An 18,906-nucleotide genomic window follows, 5' to 3' on the forward strand; every position below is an offset into this window, starting at 1 on the left:
CTATTGTCTATAATAATGTACATACACCAGTAATAAAACTAAATCGTGAGTTTTTCTTAAATGTACAAAATAAATACGGCACCCAAAAAATAGTAAAGGTACTTTGAATGCATGTTAAAAAATATTTTAATGTTGTTATCTCGCGTTGTATATAAAGTATTCGAAACATCGGAAATTATATAACGACTGTAAAAAAAAAACGAGATAAAACCGTAAACTGTAAAAATAATTTTAACTATTAATATATTAAAAGCTTGAAAAATACCCTTCGCCTTTCCCATATTTTTATTGGTAGCAAAAAAATACCAAATCATTGGTTTATTTCTTGCAACCCTGTCAGCTGATTCGGTTGGAAAGCAGGTCAACGTCCGCCCCAGCCGGAATCGGCCGGATGTTTCGCGTGCCGTACTGCGCACCGGCGACAATTTGCTATTCAACTCACAGCACTCTATGTTCTGCTGTGGCTTCGTTGTCAAGGTTGTTTAGATAGCTCGCGCTGACTGCTAATACATCGCTACTATACACAACTCACCCGATTAAAATCTAAATGTATTTTAATTAATTAAAAACATATTTTGTCTAGTGGTATCATCGCCTCATTGATCTGTCCAGTCGTTAGAGAGCATCATACCCGATCCTGTAGACCGAATGGTAAACAGTCGGCGTCACCCAAAACACGTCATTACGGATCCTCCCAATCCATTAGCGGTGCTTTTAGGTACCACAAGCACCGGTCACCGTCCTCGTCGAACCCGTCGCTTGCGACGAAGGGCTCGACGAGCAAATTAACCCATAGACACAGCCCACTGAGTTTCTCGCGTGGGTTGCGTTTTCGATCCGGTGGTAGATTCTGCGAAGCACTGCTCTTACTAGGGCCAGTGTTAGCATCACTCCGGTTTGAGCCCCGTGAGCTCACCTACTAGTTACGGCTACTCTGAAATAGCCTCTCAAGGCTATCAGCTTAGATAGGAAAAAAAAAGAGAGCTTGACCATTTTGATGGCCTTGGTAACTAGAAGAACATGCCGTCTAAAGGCATAAAGCGGCCACCACCCGTGAGCCACGTCCTTACTACTGCACCAGAACTTCGTTTTCTATTCCCTGACGTATCCAGTATCAACGCTAATGATATTTAGTTAGCAAGGTTTGGGTGTATTTTTGTTGCCTCGCTAGCTTGATTCTAGCAGAAATAATGGACGGAAAATCCTAACTTGGGTTCGGATATTTTTGAGACACACCCAATGACCATCGGTGACCAGGTGTGGTACTCAAAACATCGGATACTGTAATTTTGTTTTTATTGCTTAGGCGCCCCCCGTCTTTAGATATACGAGTAAGTTCTAAGGTCTCAAGTATAGTTACAACGGCTTCCCCAGCCTTTAAACCGAAACGCATTACTGCTTCACGTCAGAAACAGGCGGGGTGGTGGTACCTACCCGCGCGGACTCACAAGAGGTCCTACCACCAGTAAAGAATTATTATTATTTGTATTTCAGTTGGCCTTATCTATATATACATATATATATTTTATATATATAAAAATGAATTGCTGTTCGTTAGTCTCGCTAAAACTCGAGAACGGCTGGACCGATTTGGCTAATTTTGGTCTTGAATTATTTGTGAAAGCCCAGAGAAGGCTTAAAAGGTCGATAACTATGAAAATGCTTGAAATTAATAAAAATAACAATTTTGTTTTTCCTTTGATGTGTCCTCCGTCGGAGGGATTCCTTTTGATTGTTGTAAGTTTATTTTATACAAAACTTTAGGTCAATTATTTATTGATAGAGGCACTATGAAGGCTGCCGGGTCAGCTAGTAACTATACTAAAATTTATGATACTTAGACAGTTTCAATTAAGCTACAATATTATTAATCTAGCGCTGGCTATTTTAACGGACTTAAATTACTTAAAATGTTGTGCTTATGAACGTGAATACAATGTTGCCAATACAAATTATTTACAAGTATCAAAACTATAATTTGATACAGAGGATAAACGAAGGTTACAGATATTGAATTTTGTTTTTATTACCCTGTCGCGCACGTACTTGATGCAAATTTAAGACTTATATGGTTTTCTCATGTATACCATTATCAGAACTGGACTAAATTGAAATGGGACCACACGAGAAGCGTCAGCTTTCTAATAAAACAAGAATAAAGAAGAATCATCAAAATCGATTCATCCAGTCAAAAGTTATGAGGTAACAAACGTAAAAAAAAAACATACAGTCGAATCGAGAACCTCCTCCTTTTTTGAAGTCGGTTAAAAAAAGACTATTACCCACACACAATAAGCTTCGGAGTTCAGCAGACACGTCGCGTCTCCGGCCTTGTAGTCCGAAGGCCGCGGCCTGTATTTTTTGTGCACAAACCCATCGACGTTCCACCGAAACCTGTCACAGTTCATTCTTAATTTTTTTTTTATTTTATTAAATGTCATAGCGTAAAAAATATCCAGACGGTTCATATTAGTTCATAGCGAGAACAAACCGTAGAATTTGTTTTGATTACGTAAATGGTTTATCATTATTATTAAATATCTTTGTATTTTTAGTACATCCACGTGATATTAATTTTTTTTTATTGCTTAGATGGTTGGACGAGCTTACAGCCCACCTGGTGTTAAGTGGATACTGGAGCCCATAGACATCTACAACGTAAATGCGCCACCCACCTCGAGATATAAGTTCTAAGGTCTCAGTATAGTTACAACGGCTGCCCCACACTTCGAACCGAAACGCATTACTGCTTCACGGCGGAAATAGGCGGGGTGGTGGTACGTACCCGTGCGGACTCCCAAGAGGTCCTACCACCAGTAATAAAATTAAAGTAAATTAAAGTTGATTTATTTTATAAATTAGATGACGAGAGATATTTCGTTCACGTTTTCGGTGTAGAGAGTACTCGTTCCCTTATAGAACGAAATCATCACGACACAACGACTTAATTAAAAGCGTAAAAAAATCTGTTTCTTTATCGTTGTCGCATCGCTCTCATCAGAGCGGTCGTGGTCGTCATTCAGTGTCATTGCTGTGGGCAGATGCTATGAAATAAATTTTAGGTACATATTAATAATAAAGCACAGACAGTTCTATCAAATCTTATACCTTTAAACGAGCAATTCTTGTATATTAATATATATACCTAGTCAGGTCATAAATTCTGTCACATGTTTAATGTAAAATAATTCAAACAAGTTTATTCATTATGTAACCATTCATATACCAAAATGAACTTAACAAAACATAGATTCTTATGACACTAAAGTTTATTCAAAATGACCTCCGTGATTTTGAATACAGGCCTTCAATCTGCGCGGCCAGTCGTCTATCGCAGCACGAACGAGGTCCATGTCAATATCGGCGGCTGCCTTAATCAAGGATGTCTTGAGTGACTCCAAATTGGGATGAGGCTTTGAGCACGACTTTTCCTCCAAGTGTTGCCATATCTTGTAATCTAACGGATTCAAATCTGGACTGGAGGAGGGCCAGTCTTCGTGCCGGATGAAGTCGATTTCACGCGCCGCCAGCCAGTCTTGTGTGCTCTTCGCTCTATGAGCTGGCGCTGAATCTTGTTGGAATACCCAGTGCCTGTTATTGAACATGGTATGAGAAACAGGTTCCACAAGGTTCGTCAGGACTGTATTTTGATACACAACTGCATTCGTTTTTACACCTTTCTCAAAAAATGTACCTCTGTTAAGCCCCAATAAGAAACTCCCAACCATACCACGAGCGAGGATGGAAAATGACCTCGTTGGACACGCGGAATACGGTTGCTCGCTTCGTCACTACTGTGTGCGTACATCTTATCATTTTGTTTGTTGTAGCTCTCTTCTACGGTAAAAATTTTTTCATCCGAAAAAAGAATTTCCCGATATTTTTTTCCCGCGTACCGCTTCAACAAAGCGCGGCATCTCTTCAGTCTCAGGTCCATTAGACGAGCATTCAAACGATGTTCTGTTTTTCTTCGATATGCCCGAAGCCCTAAGTCTTCATTTAACACCCTTTTCACCGTGGTTCTGCTTAACCCCATCTGAAGGGCCAACAGTTTCTGCTTACGTTTGGGATTTCTTTGAATTCGCGCCTTCACAGCTTTTATCACTGCTGGAGTCCTAACAGACGAGGGCGATCACTTCTTGACCTGTCATCTACACTAGAGTCTTCATTGTATCGTTTGATGGTACGATAAACGAATCTTTTGGTTATATTCAAATTTTTCAGTATGTTAAAAATTTTAATTGGCGCGTAACCGCAACGATGCAACGCAATAACTGCAACACGGTCTTCTTTAAGCCTCCACTCCATATTTAAAAATGAGTAAAATTCTAAAAGTATACATTTTTATTTTCATGAACAATTCGAAATTTGAATTCAATAAACTTTTCTGTGGCCAGCATTCTAAAAGAAAAGTTTTTACTGTGTGACAATACTTATGACCTGACTAGTTATAATCTGAATCTCGGAAACGGCTCCAACGATTTTATAAATTTTAGTATACAGGGGATTTCGGGGGAGATAAATCGATCTAGCTACGATTTATTTTCAGAAAATGTTGTTTTATTCGTGTTTTCAATAATCAACTTTCCCGACATCTATTGGCGAATAATAATACTATTTTCTTAATTGAGGGCGATTAACCAGATGGCGTTATCAAAAAAAAAAACCGAGCATCAAATCAAATCAAATCAAAAAATTTTTATTCAACATAAATGAAAGTACGTACTTGTTGAACGTCAAAAGAACTACCGCCAATTCACAAGAACTAGCCTCCGTCCTAAGAAGAATTGGCAAGAAACTCAGCGGGAATGTTTTTTTTTTTTAAATATGATTTTTGTTTTTTTTTTTAATATTAGATTTTTTTTAATATGAATATTTTACAATTTTACGTCGTCTAGTCTTTAACTTACATTCGCTGAAATTAAGCCGTAATCTGAGCTTACAAGGATAGTTTCCACTGGTCCATTTCTACCGCGTAGCAGACATGCATTCCCCTCTGTGACAATTGAGACTTCGATATCCGATCTAAACATAGACGGCGGCATTCACGTTGTCCATGGACTCGTTCTAGCTAAGGCAATAAGTAAATAAGGCAGTCGCATATGTTTAATTACTGTATACATCTGAACTTAACCTAGTTAGAAACTATTGAAATCAATAAAAACAATTATCATCAATTTACTGGTCATCATTTGTAATTTTTATTGGTGGTAAGTGGTAGGACCTCATGTGAGTCCGCCCGGGTAGGTACCACCACCTTGCTTATTTCTGCCGTGAAGCAGTAATGCGTTTCGGTTTGAAGGGTGGGGCAGCCGTAGTAACTATGCTAAGACCTTATATCTCAAGGTGGGTGGCGCTTTTACGTTGTAGATGTCTATGGGCCGCAGTAACCATTTAACACCAGGTGGGCTGGGAGCTAGTCCACCCATCTAGGCAATAAAAAAAAGCTGTCATTCAGTCGTAAAAAGTGAGAATAGATTTATTCATGAAACGCTACCCGTCTTCAAGTTATCCGCGTTTTTTTTATTCTATTACGAAATTGAATTATTCGCTCTCCGTTTTATTATGAACGACAGGCCATCGGATGATAAAAAGAAAAAAACTTAAAAACCTGCCTTTAAAGGTTACATAGAGAGCATAAGTTAGCCCTTAAGTTGCTTCGCACGAGCGCTTAGCGACGCGCCTTTAAGAAGTTGAATAATAGTTTCAAAGCTTGCTTTTGGTAGGGCGTCTTGAAGCTACAGGTAATAGGTAATTCTGCTTATTTTGGCCACGAAGTAGACATTGGTTTCGGCTTGAATGATGAGACAACTGTTATACGATGTAATTGGGACATTGACGTCACACCTAGAAGTGGATGTTGGCTGTTGTAAATTTTTTATACCCGTACCAAAGCCCGTTTCTATTCATTTTAGAACTGTGTTTTATTTATTTATTGCTTAGATGGATGGACGAGCTCACGGTCCACCTGGTGTTAAGTGGTTAACAGAGCCCAGAGACATCTACGACGTCTACCATCTACGATCTACTAAAGCCCGCTTCAATTCATTTTAGAATCGTGCAGCGCAAAACCATTTAAAAACTACTAGCTAATCCCGTCAATGGTCTTAAAATAAAATATAATAATATATATGTAAAAAAAACACAATGTAATCGCGAACCGAACTAATATCGTCTTTTTATTTATCCTGTTGAACCTGATCAGGATATTAGAGCGAGGTTACATACAAACATTGTTTCATTGCAAACAAACAAACTTATATAAATACCAAACCAATACTTACAATACAATTTGACAAATCGACTTAGGTTAGATTGGGTATAAAGGAGAATTATACAAAAAATATTTATTATTCAATATAGAAGATAACTAGCCGTACTCGCCCGCTTCGCTGGGCATTTAAAATTAACATTATTATTTCTTGTCTTTTTTTTATAATTTTTTTTTTATTGCCTTGATGGGTGGACGAGCTCACAGCCCACCTGGTGTTAAGTGGTTACTGGAGCCCATAGACATCTACAACGTAAATGCGCCACCCACCTTGAGATATAAGTTCTAAGGTCTCACTATAGTTACAACGGCTACCCCACCCTTCGAATCGAAACGCATTACTGCTTCACGGCGGAAATAGGTGAGGTGATGGGACCTAGCCGTGCGGACTCCCAAGAGGTCCTACCACCAGTGATTACGCAAATTATAATTTTGCGGGTTTGATTATTATTAAGGAGTCCAATACTCATATAAATATTAGCCTATCCATTAGGTACATGTATTTTCTACATGGATACCAAGTTTCAAGTTAGTCGGATGCATGATTCAGTAGTTATAACGGAACATCCGTAAAAAACACTGTAGATTTATATGTATATCAGTATAGATTTTACAAATGTAATTTTTTTAATGTCATTAGTTCAAATTACCGATATTACCCGTAATTTTGAGGACCGTTTACTTTAACTTGTACAGATAGTTGAATGGGAACTGCAGCGTTTTAGAACTCCAGTGCGTAACACATAGTCTCATTTTAACGTCTATAAAAATAACAAAGGCAATTGTCCTGTTACCTCATGATTTGTTGGCGGCCATTGCGTGAATTAAAGCGATTTAACTAAAGTGCTTCAGCCATTACTGATGGGATTAAATGCGCGAATGTACCTTGATGGTGATGGGACTTATTTAAAAAAAAAAAAAAAAGTTTCACATTGATTACCTTCTTTTTTGTAGTCTGTACAAGGTTTATGTACTTTTGCCACTAAATGTCTAAAACATAGTAAAAATATAGTATGAAAGATTTTATAGTTTTGCTGTTTGTATTATAAAATATAGTATGATAGATTTTATAGTTTAATAAACTATCGTAATAATGGTATTATGGTGGTCAAAAGATACTTTCACGATATTCCAGTTCGGTCCAAAACAAATCACCGCTCCCCGAGATGATCTATTCTTTATTTCATCATACTATTTAATAAGTTGTTTGGTATTTAAATAGTTAAAGTATCAGCATTAGATAATCTGATATTATTTACTCTTTATCAGTATACTAGATTAATAATACCAAACTTTATAAAATGGCTTTCATTTTGTGATAAATATGAACAACGAAAAGTATGACTGAGTTTCAATATATCTACTTTATTTTATCTCCAAAGTTTATCCTATTTACGAGGGGGAATGTTTATGAATTCCTAGATAAGTCCAGTCATGTTCTTAGTAGGTGAGCTCACGGGGCTCAAACCGGAGTGATGCTAACACCGACCCTAGCAAGAGTAGTGCTTAGCAGAATCTACCACCGGATCGGAAACGCGACCCACTGAGAAGATCCGGCGAGAAACTCAGTGTGCTTATGGTACCTAAAAGCACCGTTAATGGATCGGGAGGATCCGTAATGACGTGAGAGCCATTCACCATCAAACTGGACGGTATTTTCATCTGGCTAAAGCTAAACAAAAACCTATTTTTTTCATTGCAGGTTGGTTTTCAGCGTGTGGATGTCGCGGCGGTGCCCTAGCGTCGCCTCGGGGCTCCATAGCTGCATTACTGCGAGCGCGAGCCTTCGCCATGGTCTCGCCGCGGGCCATTTCGGCCTACAGAGCGCGGCCAGCCTCAGGTCAGTGCAAATAACGACCAACGTGAGAGCCATAAAATCGCATTTATCCAACAAATCCATTTATTTGAGTACAGCTAAGTGGAGCTTAGATTAAAATATACTTGCAGTTTTAGTAAGTTCAAATATTTTGAATAATCTTTGTTTTTTTAATTCGTTTTTATTGCTTAGATGTGTGGACGAGCTCACAGCCCACCTGGTGTTAAGTGGTTACTGGAGCCCATAGACATTTACAACGCGTCCACAAATCTACAAGTGCACTGACGCGTAGGGATCCATGCGATATAGACATAGGAGAGTATCACCATCTAAGCTTTAAATTGTAAATTGCATAATTATTCCACCACCCCTGCCTATTTCTGCCGTGAAGCAGCAACGCGTTTCGGTTTGAAGGGTGAGGCAGCCGTTGTAACTATACTTGAGACTTCAGAACTGGGCGGTGCATTTGTCTATGGGCTTCAGTAACCACTGAACACCAAGTGGGCTGTGAACTCGTCCACCCATCTACTCAATAAAAAAATAAAAAAACGTGACCCAGCGATTTTCACCATATCGTCGGTTCATCTGGTAATCCATGGTGGCTCTCTATATAAATATTCATTTCGTATTGTCGACAGATAATGGCCGGATCGGGGCGCAATACGAGCGCTCAGCCGCGAGACCTGGCACTCCTCTGCGGCTGGCCGGAGTGTTCGCTGACGGAAGCAAGGCTAAAGCTCCCAAGTACGCACAGCTCATCGACCCACAAGGCAATGTGAGTGTTACTTACCTTCATTTATTTATCATATTCTTAGATTTTTAATACGCTTTTATTAGCTTGGTATAGCTACAGCTCGCCGACGTCAAGATGCACACGCATCAAGGACCAATGATGAGACACCAAATTTTATTACATAATTTGGTGTTTGGTGATTAAGTAGTAGTAATTTTATTTTTCCAACTGGAAAGACAAAGGCATCATACCGTACAGCCTAATCTTTTATGTAATATTTTTATACCTATATGAAAAATGATATGAAATGACATAAGGTTGATTAATATGAAACATGGAATGAAATTAAATGAAATGAGATGAGATGATATGGGATGAAATATAATCTCAGTCAAATGGTGGTCATTTACTGAGACTTTTTCAGTGGACTTTTTGGAGGATCCCGAGAAGTTACGCTCAACGACTTTGTTTCATTTTCCCACATTTTTGGTGTTTAAGCGTGTGTGTGAGTGTGTTTTTTTTAAGTTTTTAAACTACCCACATTTTAATAATGAACAAGCGAAGTGTCAATGTCAAATCGTTATCGCAGCCCATAGACTGTGTGTGCCTTGGTACAGAGACTGGTCTACCCTCAAAGCGGAAGTATTGCGTCGTGGTTATTACTCGCTGGGTTGCGGTGCCAATGCTACCAGACCTGTAATATACGTATATATGCAGGATTGGTAAGAACGGAACGTATGAAAAGGGCGTGGAATGGAACGTTAAGATGTGAGCGAGTGAAAACGGAAAGAAAGGGAAAAGATAATGACAGACAGAATTACAGAGAAATAGCAAGATGGCGAAGACGCTTAAAAGATGAGCAAAGCGTAATAAAAGTGTTACTTAATTTTTAAATTATTATTATAACAGAAGATTTTGGAACAGTGAAAGTTTTATTTTATGCCCTACGATCCCTATTCTACATATATATAAACGTCACCTTTAGAATTGAGGTGACTTAATTTAAAATTTTAAGAAAATGAAAGTAATACTTCGAGCGATTAATAAACATGTAATTTTATAAAATTAGTTTAGTCTCTTTTAGTCTAGAAAAGGACAAAGTACACTCTCCATCTCTTTTAAATTAAGCGCGCTAATTAATTATTAATTAACTAGCTTTTGCCTGCGACTCCGTCCGCGTGGAATAGTTACTTTGGCATAACGTTAAATTTTACTCCCCACTTCATTTACGTAGAAAGTGAAAATATTTTTGAATTTTAGAATGTTAAGGAGCTATTTAAGCCCCTATTTTGAAACATTATTATTGGTGCTCCGTTTCTATTGGTCTTAGCGTGATGTTATATAGCCTATAGCCAGCCTTCCTCAAGAAATGGGCTATCTAACACTGAAATAATTTTTCAAATCGGACCAGTAGTTCCTGAGATTAGCGCGTTCAAACAAACTCTTCAGCTTTATAATATTAGTATAGATTAATTAAACAACTGAAAGATTACAATTCTTCAATTACATTTTTGTCGTTTACCAAAAAACAAGAGCTTTAGATTCACTTCAAAAACAAAATGGATCGTGTGCGCGCGCATTCGTTGGTCTATCTACATATAAACAATAAATAAAAAAGCAAAGCTTGTCAGAACAATACTTTTAATTGTGAATCAAATTAAAAGTTCAATACCCGACTCTCACAACACAATTAACAAGATTCATTTATATTTTGTAATCAACAAAACGAATCGCCACCTCCTATATTCGAGACCACGCCCTAGAACTAGGGATGAGCCGTATTCTGCGGTCGCGTAGTGCTTTATTGCCGGTCTAATATCGATTTATCATCACCGGAATCGCCTACGTGCACTGCTTGTATCGTACAAAATGCTGCAAAACAAAAAGTCCGAGTCTGCAGTAATAAAAGTTTACAGTCTTATTAATCATAGATGAGCGATTATGCTTGCACACACACACACACGCGTACACAGTTTGATTTATATACTCTATGTCGTCATAGGGAAACAGGGTTGCACAAAAATGAGTGCTTATTTATTATTATTATTATTTTTTATTGCCTAGATGGGTGGACGAGCTCACAGCCCACCTGGTAGTTAAATGGTTACTGGAGCCCATAGACATCCACAGCGTAAATGCGCCACCCACCTTGAGAAAGTTCTAAGGTCTCAAGTATAGTTACAACGGCTGCCCCACCCTTCAAACCGAAACGCTTTATTGCTTCACGGCAGAAATAGGCAGGGTGGTGGTACCCACCCGGGCGGACTCACAAGAGGTCCTACCACCAGTAATTACGCAAATTATAATTTTGCGGGTTTGATTTTTATTACACGATGTTATTCCTTCACCGTGGAAGTCAATCGTGAACATTTGTTGAGTACGTATTTCATTAGAAAAATTGGTACCCGCCTGAGATTCGAACACCGGTGCATCGCTCAACACGAATGCACCGGACGTCTTATCTGTTACGCCACGACAACTTCAATTGTCATTTTGTTCAATTTCTGTTTTCTATGTCGATAAAATATTCCTTGAGTCTCTAATGGTGAGAATTACGTGCTAAGTTACAACCATTGCCTTGTTAAATGACACTTTTATGTATTGCCTTTCGATTGAAGCTATACTTTGGATCGAATGTTAATATTTCGAAGTATACGGCTTTCTCTGTTACATGTTTATATCATCAAACATTAGAGTATGTCATTATTTCAATTTAATTTGTTTTCCACTTATCTTTTCACTTTATATTTTGAAAACACCTAAATCGATTTGAATCAAAGTCATTCTCGAGATAAGAACAAGTTTTAACGGAGCCACGTGACGTTTTGCCGATGTCCATTGTACGCGCCGACCAGACGGTACGTTTAAAAATAAAATACACCCCTAAAACATTTAAAGCTATTTTTAAAACTTCCAGAATGAAGTTGTCGTTTCGGTATCAGCCAATTTCACACGTCTCTGAAGCGTAATTACATTAATTACATCGCAAATTTTACTGTATTACCGTAATAAGCGAGTAATTTGCAGCGATGCGCAAAAGTAATCAGCCACCAGCAAATTACAGTGACCACAAGGATTTTTTATTTATTTTTTATTTTAAATTAGCAGTTAACAAAACGCAAAATCACTCCAATGCCTATGTAAGCTGTGAGGGCGAACTAGGAAAGGTCAGAGCGGATCGCGAATTAAAAAAAATAATTCGCGCGCTTTTTTTAACCTACGTTATGCTTGGACGAATTTTGTACTGTAATTGCGAGTTTAGTAGAAAAACTGCTATGTATAAGAACTATGTTTTGTTTTTGACCCCGTAAATTGCAGAAGCTGTTAATTCGCTTCCAACGTTTGTTGATTGTCATGCACTGGAAGTAAATCTATATATTAATACGTGAAGCAAAAACTTTGTATCCCTTTTTACGAAAATTGCGCGGACATACTTTTAGAGAATATGAGAAGAAGTGCATAATGCTAATATTTTTTTAAAATAATGCATAAAAGATACATTAAATCAATAAAGAAAACATTACACACACTACATACCATGTATTTGACGCACACACGCATGCATACTATTTATTGTCAAACTTTTGTTCTTGACGTCTGTGGTCAAATGGAGAATAGATTAAATATTGTTTGTCTTTATTAATATTTTTTATAGTGTAGCCCGAAATTTGTGATATTATACAATTCCAATTAATTATAGTCGAATTTCGACTACTGCGGGACCTCTAGTTTTGTTAATTTTGTAATGTTGAAATATTTTTTTTTGTTTCGGGGATATTCCTTTCCTGTTCCCTACTCCCTGTAAGTTAAAAGAATGTTAACGAAAAACGTAAAAAAACTTTAACACTCGACAGAACATTACGCGTTTTTTCTCTTTGTCTATTTTTGTTCGCCGTCCCATAGTTTTAAAAGTTTCACCAAGATAAACGCTAACATTTAAAACGCGCTAAAATCGACCTTATCCCTTTATTTTACAGGTGAAATTCGATGAAATGTATCAGAATGGAATGCAAAAGTTAGACAAGCTTACATTTGCAGTTACATGCGCCAAGAACTAAAACATTTTCAAATTGTTGTTGAAAAATCTGAAGGTAATTTTAAAGTTGCCAAGTCCTGTAGTGAAGAATAGCAAAACCTTAAACTTTATTATCCGATTACAGTCTTTAAGACTGTGCGTTAGAGCTGATATTATTTCGCTATAAAAATAATGAGATTCACGTTTATGTTGTAGTTGATACAAGCGAAAATGGAACTTAATTTCAGTGATATTAAGATTCTTTTCACATGTAATATAAATAAGAATATTCTGCATTGCAAGGGCCGTCCGTTGAACCTTGTTGCTATGGGTCCAGTATAGGGATGTCACGATTTTGAAACGTTGACATTTTTTTTTTCAATTTTGAATCCAACACTATCGTTTGAAGAAATGAAAGCTTTTGAAAATTTTTGGGAAATTATATAGATTAATTAGCTTGGATTCATTTCTACACTAAAATTATAGACTCGCTAAGGTAATAAAGACTGGTCGTAAAAGAAGTCTAAAATGAATTACCTAGGTACTGAGTTTCATTTATATTCTAAACTAGCTGACCCGGCAGACTTCGTAGTGCCTCAAGCGATAGATAAAAGACACTTCAAGGGGACACATCAAAGGAAAAACAAAATTGTTTGTTTTTATATAATTGCGAGCTTTTTTATATTTTCTCACCTTCTACGAATAATTCAAGACCAAAATTAGCCAAATCGGTCCAGCCGTTCTCGAGTTTTAGCGAGACTAACGATTAGCAATTTATTTATATATATAGAGAAGAGAAGATTCAATATACAAAAATTTTCAATATCGATGGTCTAGGGACATAATTACCTGATAAAACTCGAAACATCTCCTTATTTTCATACGAAATGCTACTTAAGCTTTATTTTTGATATTGTTTTTACCATCGCACCGCCCACCAACGGAGTAGAGTTCATCCATACTACCTGGAGCCACTGCGCTGATCCACAGTGCGTTTCCAGAGATCTTTTTTGCCACGTACTATCCAACTTTGAAATGAGCTCCCCTCCACGATGTTTCACGAGCGATATGACTCGTCCTTCTTCAAACGAGGCTTGTGGAGAGTACTCAACGGTAGGCAGCGGCATGGCTCTGCCCCTGGCATTGCTGAAGTCCATGGGCGACGGTAACCACTCACCATCCGGTGGACCGTAAGCTCGTCTGCCCACAAGGGCAATAAAAAAAATGTTGCCAGACTTGTTTAATAATAAATATTGGTTTCAAATGACCCACCATAAGACATGAGGTTGAGTCTCAAATATACTATATAACGACTGTCCCTAAATACAGGGTACCTAAATAGGCGGTTTCTTAAAACGGGCACACGTGACTCCTTCCCGGCTGAAATAAGCAGGTTGCCAATATTTAGGCTCACGCCTTACTTATCAGTGACGAAATTAGCTACGAAATACCAAGTAGCTGTCCAAAAAAAAATGCGTGAATTACAAAACTGATATGACTGTAGTATCTGATATCTGTAATATCATATAATATCATTGATATCTATAATACAATTACCAAGTATATGTCAAAAAAAAAATACATCCGTGAATTATAAAATTGATGTGATTGCGAAAAGTTCACGCTCTCAGACATAAATTCACAATATTAACTATTATTATATCTGTTTACCTGAAGCGCTTCCGGTTGTCATTGAGGTTATAAATTTAATAATTTGAGGCTAATGTTGCCTTGTCGGGTTGTCGTAAGAAAGTACTGTCATATTTGCGATGCTTAAATCCCTCTAGCTGGTATCGATTTTTCTATGGAAACACGCATCCAAACGAACACGTAAATCAGTGATTCCCAAAGTGGTCTATATCGATCCATAAAGGTCTATGACAACCTTCAAGGGGTGTACGTCAGCGAAAAAAAATTTGGGGGTCCACGATAGTGGATCTCAACACATACACTTATTATTATTATTATTATTATTACACTGATAGTACCTATTCACTTACATCATACTATCTTATAATATCAAGACATCATTAGCCGAGGAGATTTAAGATTAACCCTTACGAAATTGACGCCAAATGTTGATAATTTATTATTAAAGAATCAGGTTCATCCTTCTCACTAAAAATATAGACTTATTGCTTTTGTTATTTTATTTATAGTTTATTTTATGTTACGTATATTTTACATAACAGATACAAAATTTTATTTTGAGTAGTTTTAATTTAAATTCAATTAATAAATGTATAAATTAACATGTGTTTTTACTTTAAGTTTTTAACACTAAACTTTACTACAGTTAGAAATTTACAGGAAATCAATACCAGGTAAGTAGGGGGTCTACCCAACACGGAAAAACATGGCAAGGGGTCTACGACACAAAAAAGTTTGGGGAACTCTGACGTAAATCAACGTAATGCACAATTATCAATTGAAAATTTGCTTTGCGAATTTACTTGTTGACTGTGAGCTCGCACTTGTGATTACCAGCACTCTTGAGTTTAATTTAGTCTAGTTTTAGATCTTAGCTTAGGCTGAAGTAACCATTCACTATGAGGCGCATTATATTCTCAGCTACCTAGGCATCTATATAGATAAAAAAAAAACTAACCAATCTCTACTGCGAAGCAGAGGACTTTGAACATACAGCCTCTATACAGTACAGTTGAGACCTTATGTCTGAACGTGGCAGTTCAGTTGTGACATCTATGCGCGTGTGTAACAATTTAACCAGATAAAAAAATGTACAGACAATATTCAAGTGACGATGAACAACAACATCGTGTGGCCTAATGGATAAGACGTCCGGTGCATTCGTGTTGAGTTGTTGAGGGATGCACCGGTGTTCGAATCCCGCAGGCGGGTACCAATTTTTCTACTGAAATACGTACTCAACAAATGTTCACGATTGACTTCCACGGTGAAGGAATAACATCGTGTAATAAAAATGAAACCCGCAAAATTATAATTTGCGTAATTACTGGTGGTAGGACCTCTTGTGAGTCCGCGCGGGTGGGTACCACTATCCTGCCTATTTCTGCCGTGAAGCAGCTCCTGCCTGCCTTTCGGTTTGAAAGGTGGGGCAGCCGTTGTAACTATATTTGAGACCTTAGAACTTATATCTCAAGGTGGGTGGCGCATTTACGTTGTAGATGTCTATGGGCTCCAGTAACCACCTAACACCAGGTGGGCTGTGAGCTCGGCCACCCATCTAAGCAATAAAAAAAATATCTTAGCCGGCCGGCGAATCGAAATGTCAATTTATATTTTTAATTTATTTTTTTCGCATTTCGTAACCATACTTTTTAATCATTTATTTATTTAGGAAACAAACTGTACAAAAGAAACATTTATTATATGTATTTAAACTATCTAAACAAAAACCAAACAAGTTTCCACTATCAACATCGCACGTGAGCAGAGAGAGAGCAAAGAAAAAATATATTATAGTTTACAAAAAAGGAAACACAATATGCACACACATAAATGCATCCACCTTCATTTTATGTGTAAACTTTTCACAGTTTAATCTCGCTAATTATTCTGACGTCACGAATTGATCAGTACTTATTTGTGGTCACAAACGAATCAGTTATTATTTGATTTTAAATATTGTGCATCTACCGCCATTTTAGTTCCAAACCATTATTGACAGCGGCTGTCATTTGCGTTTCATTGCACACAGCATTGGCTGTTAATTACTTGAGATCTGGCTGTATGTTTGACTTCGAATTATTTAATCACGATAAATTGATGACATAAGGTTTTATGTTCTCATTATTCTCGTCTAAAAGTCGTTTCATTGTCGTTTTAAATGTAGGACATTGTAGATTAAGCAGTTCCATCACGTCCATCAATAAACAGTGCAGACGTGACGATATCCAACCAAATATAACACAGAGACGCATTGTTTTCATAATTTGTATTCCAAATGTTCAAACAATGTCAAGCACTGTACAGCCTAAACTCATTTTATATTCAAGACGCAATAAAACAAACCATTATTGTCTTTGAAATGAGAAAAAAAAAATATTAAAAAAAATCCGTAATGAATGTGTGGGATTAACTGTCTTAGGAAGTTCTTTGATCTGGTTTTATTTAGTCATCGATATTTATTTGTGTAACTCAACATTCGGGCCCAATTAAGTTAAATGGTTATTGAAATATTACGTAGGCGTATATAGACATGTGTTAACCTCCCTTATTGGGATATGAAATTGGACTTCCTGGACTTCCCGGGCACAATCAGGATATCCGTGTTTCCGACTTTACCAATTGAAATCGGTTCTAATGTACTTATTCATTTTGAAACACAATTTGGTTTTTTTTTTTTTCGTTATCCGAAAATAATATGTTATCTGTGCGCTGTATCGATCAACAATTTTGATCCTAAATTATAGTGTGCTGTGGTCAGACCTTAGGACAAAATACAAAAAGTTAAACGCGATTTTCGTGTGGCTTCGGTTGTAGCAAAACGTAAGTCTGGCATTTTGTCTTTGTCAAAAATAATAAACTCACGTATAGACAAATAGTAGGTACTAATCAATCCATAAATTCAAGTCCATAAATTCGCTCGCTCGCTCGCTAATCAAAAGTCGACCGTACCTAATCACAGACACAATGACACTGGCCAAATGCACGAATGGTGCCGAGCCAATATTAAGAAGAAGAAGAAGAAGAATCACAGACACTTCAAATTTCAAACTCACCTTTCGTAGTGTATTTTTTTTGACCGAAAGTCCGTTTCCAGAAATTGTTATTAATAAAATAGTGAAAAGCAGCTAAACAAAGAAAAAACTGTTTGAATTTATAAAAGAACTAGCGACCCGTCCTCGCTTCGCTTCGGAAACATTAAAACACACATGAAACCAAAAAAAATAAATAAAAAAATAAATAAAAAAAGTAGCCTATGTTCATCAGGGACAATGTCGGCTTCTAATGGATAAAGAATTTTTCAAATCGGTCCAGTAGTTTCGGAGCATATTCGAAACAAACAAACAAATCTTTCCTCTTTATAATATTATTAGTATTAGTATAGAAATGCACTGTACTATTTTTGAGGTTTGGAGTCTAAATGATAAGCCATCAATGAGTAAGCAGTAGAAAAGCACGCACTAATTTTGATCTTATTTACATGGTAGCTGTTCGCCCTGTTTTTGCTAACTCCTAAAACCGTCACTAAAGGGCGCTGTAATACGCAAATCCGTTGTCATGATACCCTTGTCATAAGTGACAGTTTTCCGTAGATTATTGATTTTTATTGAATATACAAGTTTTTCTAATCCAAGTTTATTTTCATAATCATCCCTCGGAAAGTCGAACATGGTCCTTCGAGCCGGATTGTGTGTGCCGCCTTCCTGGTGCAGCAGCGAGTGATGACGTCGGCCACAGCGCCGACAAGCCGTGCGTCGTTTGCACTGTGTTACCGAATGGTTAGCTCCGAAGCAATTGAAACACAGTTTTCTCTTCTGGATGAACTCCCGGCGATTCTCGATTGCTTCTTGTACAAATTTCTTGCATTGATAAAGCAAGTGATCTTCCGAACAGAATGGGCAGGATACAGACGTCGTCACGCTGAACACCTTCGGTTTATCCACTGCATCTTTGCCTCTAGACTCTCTCTTTTGGTTTGGTTCTAAAAACTCGAGTGCTCGATATCTTGATTCCAGGAATGATTGGAACTCGCTTAGTGTAGGCAATCGATCAGCCTGTTCGCTTAGTTTTTGTTCCCATTGTTTCTGGGATTCATTATCCAATTTTATTGTGATGAGATATATAATCAAGATGTCCCATGTCGATACAGGTATACCAAGGTTAGATAAAGCGTGCAAGCAATCATTTGTCGTATCGAATATTTGTTTGACACCGTTGGATGACTCTGAAGATAAAGCCCTTTTGCCCAACCAGCCTGGCCAGAATGCAGTTCGCGATGTAACGTTTGTTATTGTACCTTTTGTTTAATAGCTATAATCGTTACTTTCGCATCCCAATATAACATTCTGGTGATTTTCTTCAAACTTTGTCGTTATTTAACCCACAGACACAGCCCACTGAGTTTCTCGCCGGATCTTCTC

At 37.4% G+C, this 18,906-nt stretch overlaps 1 protein-coding gene across 2 annotated transcripts in view; it reads left to right on the forward strand.

Annotated features, from left to right (window-relative positions):
- The window catches only part of B4 (imaginal disc development protein B4), a 135,069-nt gene that overhangs the window by 102,545 nt on the left and 13,618 nt on the right, over positions 1-18,906 (forward strand). For both annotated transcript variants that reach the window (XM_028173691.2, XM_028173693.2), the window contains exons 3-4: positions 7,974-8,111; positions 8,726-8,862. In XM_028173691.2, coding sequence (XP_028029492.2) covers positions 7,974-8,111; positions 8,726-8,862 — 275 coding nt within the window. The remainder of the gene's footprint in view (positions 1-7,973; positions 8,112-8,725; positions 8,863-18,906) is intronic.

This window comes from Bombyx mandarina, chromosome 20 (genome assembly GCF_030267445.1).
Source record: "Bombyx mandarina strain Sakado chromosome 20, ASM3026744v2".
NCBI classification, from domain to species: Eukaryota; Metazoa; Arthropoda; class Insecta; order Lepidoptera; family Bombycidae; genus Bombyx; species Bombyx mandarina.